The sequence below is a fragment of the Schistocerca cancellata genome, chromosome 9 (genome assembly GCF_023864275.1).
Source record: "Schistocerca cancellata isolate TAMUIC-IGC-003103 chromosome 9, iqSchCanc2.1, whole genome shotgun sequence".
Lineage (NCBI taxonomy): Eukaryota > Metazoa > Arthropoda > Insecta > Orthoptera > Acrididae > Schistocerca > Schistocerca cancellata.
Window position 1 is genome coordinate 105771640 of NC_064634.1, and position 13770 is coordinate 105785409.

General features: G+C 46.3%; 1 protein-coding gene across 1 annotated transcript in view; it reads left to right on the forward strand.

Annotated features, from left to right (window-relative positions):
* The window catches only part of LOC126101018 (phospholipase A2-like), a gene marked incomplete at its 5' end in the record, with an annotated part of 35631 nt that overhangs the window by 7464 nt on the left and 14397 nt on the right, over positions 1-13770 (forward strand). The window contains one exon of the mRNA XM_049911685.1: positions 8703-8862. Within this exon, the coding sequence (XP_049767642.1) occupies positions 8703-8862 (160 nt within the window). The remainder of the gene's footprint in view (positions 1-8702; positions 8863-13770) is intronic.

Below are 13770 nucleotides of genomic sequence, written 5' to 3' on the forward strand. Positions count from 1 at the left end.
CTTGGTCAACAGTGAGACTTAATTTTTGTAGTTAATTGCTGAACGGTATGTTCGATTTGAGTGTCAGCAGTCTTAAGGGACTGGACATAAGAAGATAACTGCTTGGTTGTTTCCAGTACATTTTTGTAACATGTTGATTTGTAGTGCGGGCAACCACAGCCAAACTTAGACATTTTTTGAAAGAAAATTCCCCCCGCCATGTTTCACTCTTCGTGAGCAAACTGGGCCACAAATTGGAAACCGTGTGAAACAAGACCCGTCCGACCACATGACTTCCTTCCGTTGCTCCAGAAGTCAGGTTTAATACCCTCAGCACCACGTTTTCCTGTCGGGGAATGTTGCGTCACTGATGTGTGGTTTTGGAATTCGAGATCATCCAGCAATTCCCTGTATGTGGAGCTCCCTTCTTGTTGTTTTGGTGCTGACTGGGTTTGCGAGTGTGACATTCAGTTCCGCAGTGGCTTCGGTAGCTCTCGTTCTCTTATTTTTCATAACAATTCAGAGATGGCTTGAAAACAGTCGTGAGCGCAACAGAATACTTATTTGCGATGGATAACGGTTTCGGTGAGAAGGTTACTTCTTCAGTTCATTTATATGATGCTGGTAGACGGTGACAGTGCCCCGTTCACCACAACCACTTAGCATCATTATGCAGGGTGGTCCATTGATCGTGACCGGGCCAAATATCTCACGAAATAAGCGTCAAACGAAAAAACTACAAAGAACGAAACTTGTTCTGGTGTGCATACTGTAAGACCTTCGGTACACACACCATCAGATTTTTTGACTTGTTGCTCTAACGAAGTAGGCGAGTGTCAGCAATATGTCTCGTGGTCTTATCATGGCGTGTTTATCTTCTGCCGTTAGGTCAGACGATAGAAATGCCACTTGCACGCTTAGAGTAGCAGATTGACGGTGACCAACTTTAAACAGAACTTGATTAATTTTCACACACATTCATTAAAATAATAACAACATAAAATTACTTAACTTGATTCTGGATGCTATTTACAATTGACAATCTTAAGTTCCTTTGGTATTGGTACGTTAATCTTATTCTCACATATCTCTGATACTTGACAAAGTGTCTATACATTTATCTTCATGGCTATGTACAGGACTATGATAATCTTATTAAGGCAGACTGAAACTTGACTATAGACTGGTACAGACAAATGCAGACTAAGGCCGACTAATGCAGACTGACTAATCGGAGGTCTGTACGCTCATTATAAAACCTCGCGCGTTCATGTATTACTGCGCGAGTGTGACCCGCGAGGAGAAAAGGTTCTACGTTAGCAGTAATCTCATTGGCTGCGTTACATATTAATACGCAGATCGGCGGAAGCAGAATTTGGTCCGTCTCTTCGATAGCGCCATCTCGTAGTTCGGAGACGGACGAGCGCTGCGCCTGCGCTGTTGTGCATAGCGGGGCGCGCTCTAGTGGGAAAGTTGTGTACGCGCTGACTACGCGGAACTATGTACACAACACTTGTCTACACAGACGAGTTCGCGATGCCGACGAGCGAGGAAGATGCGCGCGCGGCCGTGGCAGCCGCCTCGGACGCGCCGGAGTCGGCCGCTGTTCGGTCGGTTGGGCCTGGCCCGCCGGACGCCCCAGCGGCCGCTCCACACAGGACGGATCCCAGGTTGACGACCCAGGCTACGACACCGGTTCATGACAGGATAGAACGACGATCGACAGGCGCTATTCGACCGCAGAAGACTACACACCACACGACGAAACCGTATTCGGACGTCGGCCATACATCACGTCACGACGGACGCAGCAATGAAGACGACCGCCAGGACTACGCCAGAAGACTCGATATATGTCGGGAGGAGGACAAAGAAACGCTGAAGGACATACAACGCCTTATCCGCTATTCACGGGAAACGCAAGAGCAGGATAACGACACCTGTCTGGCATCTCCATCTATGGACTCAGATGTCGAATCACAGCACTCCCACCAAACGGTCGACGACGCGGAGATGGCAGCGGCCTTTCCAGCAGAAAACGACAACGACTCCCCACACGCTGAGGAGTACTTTACGCTCGTACACAGCAAACGGCGCAGAAGCAACGCATTAGCCAAGGACTTAGCCAACCCGGCTAAGAGACGAACGGAGACCATCCCCACAACGAACCGATTCGCCCCACTGACACCTCAAGCTGCGCCTCCATCAACCACCATAAAGCCGCAGGCACAAACTTCTAATGCCGGCCGGCCGTGGTGGCCAAGCGGTTAAAGGCGCTACAGTCTGGAACCGCGCGGCCGCTACGGTCGCAGGTTCGAATCCTGCCTCGGGCATGGATGTGTGTGATGTCCTTAGGTTAGTTAGGTTTAAGTAGTTCTAAGTTCTAGGGGACTGATGACCTTAGAAGTTAAGTCCCATAGTGCTCAGGGCCATTTGAACCATTTTCTAATGCCGCAGAAGCCGTGGACAGAGACAAGAATGTGCTTCGCAAAGTGCCCCCAGTCATAATTTATTACACAAAGTATTACGTTCACCTCAATGAAACGCTCAACGGTCTTCTAGAGGGCAACCTTAAAGCTATATACCAAAAGGACCGCATCAAATACCACTTTGAGTCCTTCGAAGACCAAAGGCGTGCAATAAAATACTTCACGAACCACAGCTTCTCCTATTTTACGCATCAAGCACCAGACGACAGGGAACTGAAAGTAGTTGTCAAACGCCTTCCGGCGGAAGTTACCGAAGAACAACTTTACTATGCCCTCAAGGAAAAAGGCTTCAACGTGCTACAAGTCTACCAATTTAAGGAACGCGACGAGAAGACGAAACAATTGATACCGCAACCTGTGTACCGAGTCACCCTCCCATCCGGAAAAGACAGTGACAAGATATATGATGTCAAATACCTGCTCTACACACGAGTGATAATAGAAACCTATAATAGTAAAGAAGGACCAGTCCAGTGCCGACATTGCCAACGTTTCGAGCATACAGCGAATTACTGCAGCATGCCAGCACGCTGCGTCCGCTGCGGTGGATCCCATAAATCGTCGAATTGTACCCATCCTAGGACGGCGCCCCCAAAGTGCGCCAATTGTGAACAAGAACATCCAGCGACCTTCCGAGGCTGCCTAAAATTTCAAGAACTCCTACGGAAGTATACTAGAAGGACACCAAAGAAGTCGACCCCACAAGGGCCTATAATTGTTAAGAACTCGGCCATGGCAGCGATTCCGGCCACCCAACAACAAGCGGCACCTCTCCCTGTGGAAACAATCGCCTCTCGACCACAACCGGCACCCAGAGTGACTCTCCGACAGACAAGACAACAGCGCTCGTACTCCGAAGCAATACGTGCCCATCCATCGACGCCAACACCAGCGGAGACATCATTTGCCTGGACGACCACTTTTACACCAGCGTTAACAGATATTCTTCAACTACTCACCGCCCTCCAGAAGAAGCTGACGTCTATCCTCTCGCTTGTAGAAAGCGTACTGACAGCTTTTCAAACACCCTAAATGGATAGACGGCATCACACGAGGAATCTTAACTTCTGCATTTGGAATGCCAACGGCCTGAAACTGAAGAAAATAGAATTCACGGACTTCTTACATCGCCACAAGATAGACGTAGCACTTGTCTCCGAAACACATCTCCGCGAGTCAACCGACCTCCGCTTGAGGCACATGCACATCTACCGGACGGACAGACGGGACCAACGGGGTGGAGGGACCGCAGTTCTGATCAAAAAATGTATTCGTCACCACCAAGAACGTTTACCCCAACTCCAGACTTTAGAGGCCACGGCAGTAACAATCCACACGACGCTCGGAAACATTACCTGTATAGCGGCTTACCTTAGCCCAAAGAAGCCTCTCCACCCAGAAGATCTTTACTCCGTTACAGAGGGTTACGACAAGATCCTCCTTGGAGGGGATCTTAATAGTAAACATGTTGCCTGGAATTCCCGTAAGACTAACCCAAAAGGACATATGTTGTTTCCACTGGCTGATAATTTACATGTTTCCGTCCATGGACCGCGGGAACCGACGAGGATACCTTACGTCCAGACACAAGACCCTGATGTTCTAGATATCGCCATAATCAAGAACATCAACGCGAATCTCCATCTGCGGACGCTGGATGATCTTTCGTCGGACCACAGACCGGTGTTAGGACTCATAGAGAGGGCTACTTTGCAGCTCACACTGCCGACGACAAGAACTTACGACTGGCAGCAGTTCCAAGCGTACCTCAACAACAATGTGCGACCAACCCAGGTTGTTACTACCAGAGAAGCGATTGATGTGGCAGTCGCAGTACTCACGAAGAAGATTAACAATGCGAAACAACGAGCACTCACGGAGCACCTGCAACCAGAAGTCAATTATGACGAGTTTCCACCACCACTGCAGGAACTTAAGGCAAGGCGCAATCGATTTCGGAAACGACGGGTCCGTTACCGCCACCCGGACGATAGACGGGAGACTCACAGACTAACCCGAGAACTCCGGAGGAAGGTTCAGTACTGGAAGCAACACACGTGGGAACTCAAAATGGACAACTTTCTATTACGCACCAAAGATGAATGGCGAATAGTTAAAAGTCTCAGACAGCAACAGCCCCCCAAAAGGGCAATGCGAGGACCCCATGGCCTCTTGTACGACTCACTGGCGCAGGCGGAGTTGTATGCGGATACATACCAACAACAGATGACTACGCCCCCCACGGAGGATGGAGATGATGCACTCCACCGTGCAGAGGAGGACACAGCGGCGGAATGGGAAGCTATTCGTGACGCCCCTACTAACGCTATGCCCCGGCCGACAACGCCGGAGGAAATTCGGAGGATTATCAAGTATAGCAAACACACCTCACCTAGAGCAGATAGAATCAGCAATACGGAATTGAAACACCTCCCGAGAAAGCCTGTTGTGCTTCTCAGCCGGAGAGTGAACAGCTGCCTCAGGACTGGATACTTCCCAGAGGCATGGAAGATTGCCAGAATAGTGCCAATACCAAAACCGGGCAAGATCTCTCACACCCTGACAGCTACAGACCCATAAGTTTACTGCCGACGCTGGGAAAGGTACTGGAACGTGTCCTACTGAAACGCATGCTGGACATCCTTGTGGCACACAACATCATCCGACCGGAGCAGTTTGGCTTCCAGGCGAAGCTATCGGCTGAGTTACAACTACTGCGCATCACGGAATCTATCCAAGACAATTTCAACAAGAAACGACATACTATTGGAGTCTTTGTCGATATAGAGAAGGCTTACGATAAAGTATGGCGACGCAACTTGATCGTCAAGCTCCGACGTACCACTCCCCTACCAGACTGCTATTTAAAACTTCTCGACAATTTTCTTCAGGATCGCAGATTATATGTTCGCATTGATAACAAGAATTCAACAACACGGCCTGTCCTTGAAGGACTTCCACAAGGATCGGTCATCTCTCCACTGCTGTTTAATTTATATATTAACGACCTCCCGACGGTGCCACATGTTGCTGCCAGTTTCTATGCCGACGACATAGCGCTCCTGACTGCAGGCACCAGAATGGACCACCTCGTCACACGGATGCAGCGCCAACTAGATTTAGTGGACCACTGGACCCACATGAACAAAATAACGGTCAACGCAGAGAAAACCAAAGTTATTGTCTTCACATGTCGGAGACCCATCGTCAATGAACGCCTACGGATATCAGACCAGCCACTCCCCTGGGCAACAACTGTAAAATACCTGGGAGTGCATCTGGACGCCAAACTGTTGTATAGTCACCACATTGTGGAGAAGAAGACGTCTGGCCTCAAAATGCTGGGAGCTCTCCTCCCATTTCTGAAGAGCTCATACCTCAGCCAACACACGAAACTCCAGTTGTACCATGTCACAGTCGAACCATCTATTTTGTATGGATCGACCTCTTGGGGTACTACGTGTGCTACTAACTACAAGAAGTTACAGGTTGTACAAAGCAGATGCCTACGATGGATCACAGGAACCCAATGGTGGATCCGAAATCATGACATTCATCGAGCCTTAAGAGAATCTTTCCTCTCAGACAAGGTCAAGGAGAAGGCACGAATCTTATTTCGGAAGTTGGACATGATACGTGACAGTACATCACAACTCACCACAGTAGGTGCGGTAGAACCCTTACGCAACCACAAATATAAAGTACCGAAGGCGATGGTATTTGAGCCTCCGTAAATGATATCCCTACGTAATTCTCCAAAATTTAAGGACATATCGTCCTTTAGCACTTCTCCACACATGTTTTGAAACACACACCAAAAGCAACGAGTTGAAGGACCCTTCTGTGTGCCCAAACTAAAGCTGAAAGAACAATAAATAAATAAAGAGAAAATTTTTACCCCTTCCATTCCCTACAGAAGTAAAAATCAACGAAGTTGCTCAGACTTCAGCACCACCACAAAAAAAACACTTGTCTAGCTTGAAGGGGGAAACCAGATGGCACTATGGTTGGCCCGCTAGATGGCGCTGCCATAGGTCAAACGGATATCAAGTGTGTGTGTGTGTTTTTTTTTTTAAATAGGAACCCCCATTTTTATTACACATTCGTGTAGTACGTAAAGAAATATGAGCATTTATTGCATTAATGTGTTATTTAGAGGTAATCACACTGTAACAGCATGTGTTCTCAGAAAGGATAAGTTCACAAAGCTACATGTATCACATTGGAAGAACCGAAATAACATGTTCAAACGTACCTACGTTCTGTATTTTAATTTAAAAAACCTACCTGTTACCAACTGTTCGTCTAAAATTGTGAGCCATATGTTTGTGACTTACAGCGCCATCTATCACAAAGCGAAAAAAGTGGTCCAACTAAAAAATTCATATTTCTTTACGTACTACAGGAGTATGTAATAAAAATGGGGGTTCCTATTTTTAAAAAAACGCTGTTGATATCCGTTAGGCGTATGGCAGCGCCATCGAGCGGGCGAACCACAGCGCCATCTGCTTTCCCCCTTCAAGCTAGACAAGTTTCTTTGTAGTTTTTTCGTTTGACGCTTATTTCATGAAGTATTTGGCCCAGTCACGATCAATGGAGCACCCTGTATAAATGATCTGAAGGTGGTGAGATTCAGACCGAAACCAGTAACCTTCGCACATAAATATTTTGTTGCGGTCAACACTGTTATTAATCAGTTTTTAAAGTATCTTTCCTAGCCGCTGTTTTCCCCCAGGAGAAATGTTCTAAAAAATTACAGTTTTCTTCAGTGATCGCCTGTCACAACCACTCAAGACACACTTTCGTCCGCGTTGTGACTTACCGGGTGATGTTTCTCCATTTCCCTGTATGCGGTGTAAATCTTTGTTGTGGTGCCTTTTGAAACACCAAACACTTGGCCGGCCGATGTGGCCGAGCGGTTCTGTGCGCTTCAGTCCGGAACCACTCGGCTGCTACGGTCGCAGGTACGAATCCTTCCTCAGGCATGGATGTGTATGATGTCCTTAGGTTAGTTAGGTTTACGTACTTCTAAGTCTAGGGTACTGATGACCTCAGCTCTTAAGTCCCATAGTGCTTAGAGCCATTTTTTGAACCAAACACTTGGGCGTCCTTGGTTACGGGAGCACCAACGATATGAACACCAACATTTTGCCCTCGTTCGAATCCAGTTTTCTACGACACTTTGCATTCACATTTTAATATTTTTTTTGTGGGATCTAAAATTTATTAACCTCTCTCACACCGGCCTGATTTAGTTTCACTGATCAGGATAGTAAAATCATGCGTATATTAAGGGAATTTTCATTGACAAAGCAGGCTTATCACATTCACACAGTTCAATACTGTTCTATCCTGATTAAATTGAGCTTAACTTAAATTCCATAAGGCAGTGAAGCAATTTCGAAGTCTCGGTGCGACGAAAATTGTCAGTCGATCTCCTAGAAACATTTGTAATAATTATTAACTTTCGGTGATCACATGGGGAAGACCGGAGATCTGCTGGTAAGACCGTGTTAGCCTATTTATTTGATGTAACTGGATATCTTGAGCATACAAAACGGCAGGTTCGTCCAGTGTAAATCAGACGTTCTCCACTGATCCCGTGCAACACAGCGTAGTAAGCAGACACTGTCAATAATAAACAGTTAAATAATACGCGAACACACTTACTTTAGTTTAGTTCATGTATTAAATTCCTTCTCATATAGAATCTCATCAAGATGGCGACTAGCCCAACAATACATACATATACATTCTCCTTTCACGACTAATTGGCAAGAAGTCCTCTTTCTTTTCATAAGAGAAAACATAGATAGCAGAGAAGCTATTCCATGGAGTAAATGGACGCTCCAAGGAATAATTGGGCTTGAAACTACTTTGCATTGATAATCGGTAAGACAAGAAGAGACATTTCGAGATATGTACTGAGTAATATAATTTATAAAATTTCTGAAAATATCGCGGAGAGACCGCTGCAAGAGATATTACAACATCTACACAAGACAATGTTCTGAGCACGACTGAGACTTACGACGTACTGAGGACATTGAACAGGTGTTGTTCATGGTCACATACAACAGCGCAACCTACACGCTCAGCTGGCATCTGCGTTTATGTTCAACCGTGCATTTCTCTCAGTGTTGCCAAATTTTTGGCCAACCTCTATGTTTCCCGTGCTCTCTCTCTTTCTCTCTCTCTCTCTGCTGGAGGTGTGCACCCTACGTGTGTCCGCAGGCACCAAGTGGTGCGGATCTGGCAACGTGGCGTCCGACTACGATGACCTGGGCCAGTTCGCCGACACAGACGCCTGCTGCCGCGCTCACGACTCCTGCCCTGACGTCATCGAGGCGGGCCAGATGGCGCACGGGCTCACCAACAAGGCCTTCTACACGAGGTGGGTGTTGGGCTGTTCACAAAACACCGATACATCGATGTTTTTCACAGAAGATATCAATATGCGTCGGCGATGCTCTTGCCCGATATATCGAAACCAAAATGGCAATACCGAGTGTCGTTATTATTATTTTATATTATATTTCTTTATGTTATATTTTTTTCACAACTTTAGGTAAATATTTGAAGTTCCTTTTTTATTTTTTAATTTATCTGTAGTAGAATATAATTTTACTTTCACTGTGTGAAGACGTCTTGCTACTTTTTGACCTTTAATCACGTCTAGTCTCTCTCTTTGACTATCTGAAACAAGTATAGGTGGCACAAAAGAAAAAGTCAGATTGCACAGGGGGGTGGTGGTATAAATACACTCCTGGAAATGGAAAAAAGAACACATTGACACCGGTGTGTCAGACCCACCATTCTTGCTCCGGACACTGCGAGAGGGCTGTACAAGCAATGATCACACGCACGGCACAGCGGACACACCAGGAACCGCGGTGTTGGCCGTCGTATGGCGCTAGCTGCGCAGCATTTGTGCACCGCCGCCATCAGTGTCAGCCAGTTTGCCGTGGCATACGGAGCTCCATCGCAGTCTTTAACACTGGTAGCATGCCGCAACAGCGTGGACGTGAACCGTATGTGCCGTTGACGGACTTTGAGCGAGGGCGTATAGTGGGCATGCGGGAGGCCGGGTGGACGTACCGCCGAATTGCTCAACATGTTGGGCGTGAGGTCTCCACAGTACATCGATGTTGTCGCCAGTGGTCGGCGGAAGGTGCACGTGCCCGTCGACCTGGGACCGGACCGCAGCGACGCACGGATGCACGCCAAGACCGTAGGATCCTACGCAGTGCCGTAGGGGACCGCACCGCCACTTCCCAGCAAATTAGGGACACTGTTGCTCCTGGGGTATCGCGAGGACCATTCGCAACCGTCTCCATGAAGCTGGGCTACGGTCCCGCACACCGTTAGGCCGTCTTCCGCTCACGCCCCAACATCGTGCAGCTCGCCTCCAGTGGTGTCGCGACAGGCGTGAATGGAGGGACGAATGGAGACGTGTCGTCTTCAGCGATGAGAGTCGCTTCTGCCTTGGTGCCAATGATGGTCGTATGCGTGTTTGGCACCGTGCAGGTGAGCGCCACAATCAGGACTGCATACGACCGAGGCACACAGGGCCAACACCCGGCATCATGGTGTGGGGAGCGATCTCCTACACTGGACGTACACCACTGGTGATCGTCGAGGGGACACTGAATAGTGCACGGTACATCCAAACCGTCATCGAACCCATCGTTCTACCATTCCTAGACCGGTAAGGGAACTTGCTGTTCCAACAGGACAATGCACGTCCGCATGTATCCCGTGCCACCCAACGTGCTCTAGAAGGTGTAAGTTAACTACCCTGGCCAGCAAGATCTCCGGATCTGTCCCCCATTGAGCATGTTTGGGACTGGATGAAGCGTCGTCTCACGCGGTCTGCACGTCCAACACGAACTCTGGTCCAACTGAGGCGCCAGGTGGAAATGGCATGGCAAGCCGTTCCACAGGACTACATCCACCATCTCTACGATCGTCTCCATGGGAGAATAGCAGCCTGCATTGCTGCGAAAGGTGGATATACACTGTACTAGTGGCGACATTGTGCATGCTCTGTTGCCTGTGTCTATGTGCCTGTGGTTCTGTCAGTGTGATCATGTGATGTATCTGACCCCAGGAATGTGTCAATAAAGTTTCCCCTTCCTGGGACAATGAATTCACGGTGTTCTTATTTCAATTTCCAGGAGTGTAGAATAACGACCTCCGATGTGAAGAAATAACACACCAGTTGCGTTAAAAAACAATTTTTAACGCAGCTAGTTTGCTACCTTCTCACATCGACAGTCATCAAAAACAGTTGCTGAAAATGATGAACAAAAATCTAAATGACAAGATTGGTCATTGCGGTGGGCGGAGGCATATGAGGGGATATGCAGACGAGTCGGCGCTTTGAGCTACGAACAGAAACGGCAATGTTTAGCTTCGCCACGCAATTTCGACAATACATGTGCTACTTCATTGGCGTGTGCATAAATGAAAAAAAATGAAAAAAACAAGAATGTCGACATGAAATGTTTCGGACAAATCCGTTATGTCACGAAACCGTATGACTGTCCCAACGGACCCCTAGTATTCTGCCACTTACATGCAGTCACCATTCTTAGCAAAGTGGTTATCGCCAAGCGTGAACGAGCATCGTTTTTCGTCAATTCTTGCTCTAAGGGGGCTAGGCGGGCTGCTAAAACCGGCAGTGTACTTACAATGTGCAGCCTATATTTTTATAGGGCGGTAAGTCGATATTTTTTTCCTTCGATATATCTACGTATCGATACTTTTCTCCGTTATATCGGAAGTGAGTTTTGCAGACCAAAGGACAAGACGCAGTAGGTTTCCTTGGGAAAAAGACGAGATATTCACTTTAATAGATGAAAGGAGAATATGTACAACTGCAGCATAAGATGCAAGGAAAGAGTATAAAGAACTCTAAGAAATGATATTGACAGAAAGCATAAAATGACGGAGCCAACATGGCTAAAGAGCAAACGCAGGGCTATGGAAGCACGCATGACTGGAGGCAAGAATATATGCCACTTACTGGAAACTTGACGACGCCTTCCGAGAACACTGAAGCAGCTGAATGAATATCAAGACCTAAGATGACAAGCAAGAACCAAGCAAAGAAAGGAAAGCTGAAAGGTGTAAGGAATGTACAGAAAGGCTATAAAAGGGAGATTAACTCAAAGGCAGTATTACAGAAGCGGAAGAGTAGGTGAACGAAAATCAGATAGGAAGAAGATACTGCAACAATAATCTGACAGAGAACTAAAAGAGCTAAATCGAAAAAAGGTCCATGGAGTATACGACATTCCCTCAGAATAACTGAGATTCTTGAGAAAGCTAATTATATCACTAGTGTTCCACCTGGTATGCAAAATATGTGAGAAGAATGTTATAGTCTCAGACATTAATCGTTCACGAAAGAATGGAACATCTGGTAGAGGCAACCCTTCGGGGAGATCAGTTCGATGTAGAAAAATACGAGACAGTACTCCAACTGCACACGCTCCACACCATTACAGAACCTCCACCAGCTTCAATAATCCCCCGCTGACATGCAGGGTCCATGATGGATCCATGAAATTGTCTCCATACCCGTACACGTCCATCCACCCGATACAATTTGAAACGAGACTCGTCCGACCAGGCAACATGTTTCGAGTCATCAATAGTCCAATCTTGGTGTAGATGGGCGCAGATGAGGCGTAAAGCTTTGTGTCGTGCAGTCATCAAGGGTACAAGAGTGGGCTTTCGGCTCCGAAAGCCTATGTCGATGATATTCTGTTGAATGGTTCCACGCTGACACTTGTTGACGGCCCAGCATTGAAATCTGTAGCAATTTGTGGAAGGGTTTAACCTCTGTCACTTTGAACGATTCTCTTCAGTCGTCGTTGGTCCTGTTTTTGCAGGTTCCCTCGCCAGTCGCAGCGATGCCGGTGATTTGATGTTTCACCGTATTTCCGATATTCACCGTTCTCTTGTGAAATGGTTGTACTGAAAAATCACCAAATCATCTCTACCCCGGAGATGCTGTGTCCCATCGCTCGTGCGGCGACTACAACACCACGATTAAACTCACTTAAAACTTGATAACCTGCGTTGTAGCAGCAGTAAGCAATCTAACAACTGCGCCAGACACTTGCCGACCTCAGCGCCGTGTTCTGCCTGTTTACATATCTCTGTATTTGAATACCCATGCCCGTACTAGTTTCTTTTGGGCTTTAGTGTATAATTTAGTTTCGTAAATCGACGGTAATGAAAGGGAAGAAGTAGTTGAGAAAGGACTGAGGCAGAGTTCCAGCCTGTTATTCATTCTGTACTTTAAAGCTGTGTTAAGGAAATGTGGGAAGGCGAAATGTGGGAAGTGAATTAATGTTTTGGGAGAAGATATGATAACTCTGCGCTTTCTGATGACATATTAATTTTGTCAGAGACGGCATTGGATTTGGAAGAGCAACTGAACGGAATGGGTTGTGTCTTTAAAAGAGGTTATAAGACGAACGTCAAAAAAGTTTACATATATCCATCAGTGTATCTACTATTTTATTGCAATTATCGTAATTATTATTATTATTTTGAAAGATAATTTAGTATTACTATTATTATGATTACGTACTGTCACATACTACTTATATTCCAACGAAATTACAAACCAATCAAAGTTGCACAGACGTTTCTTTTATTTAAATGGCGACCGGTTTTGGAATTTAGTCCAGTATAAAGCCGTTCACAATTGTCCGATCACAACAGAATAATGTGGGTAACTTCATTACATAATTAATTCCGAAACCGGTCGCCATGTAGATGAAGTAAACTTCTGTGCAACTTTGACGGTTTTTTAATTTCATTGAATCGTAGTAATTTGCTGCCTACTGTCGACCAGCATGCTGAAACTGTGTGGATGTATTTCAGTGTTAACTGACTAATGATGTTTGGTTAGAGGGTAAGAGATATCTTAAGGACCTTAATGTTTCCAGGAGAAATAAATGCATAAAAATAAATAAACTTTAGAACTGATGACCGAAAAATCAGCCTCCTCTTTATCCATCAAGATGTACTGATTTACTTCTCGAACGTACCAAACTAACAGAAGTTACTATGAACAAGTGCAGAGAACTTGTAGAACGTCCCAGTACATCTCACCACTCCGTCGTCCGCGATGGGATTTTCAACCCTAATCTTCGTTCACTCGTTCCACCTCTTAGAAATAGTTACAGTTTTGATAAAACCTTTTACTGTTACTTAGATTTTCAGCTTTCATACAACGTTCCTATTCACAATTATTTATTCAGTCAGTCTGAAGTTCCATAAA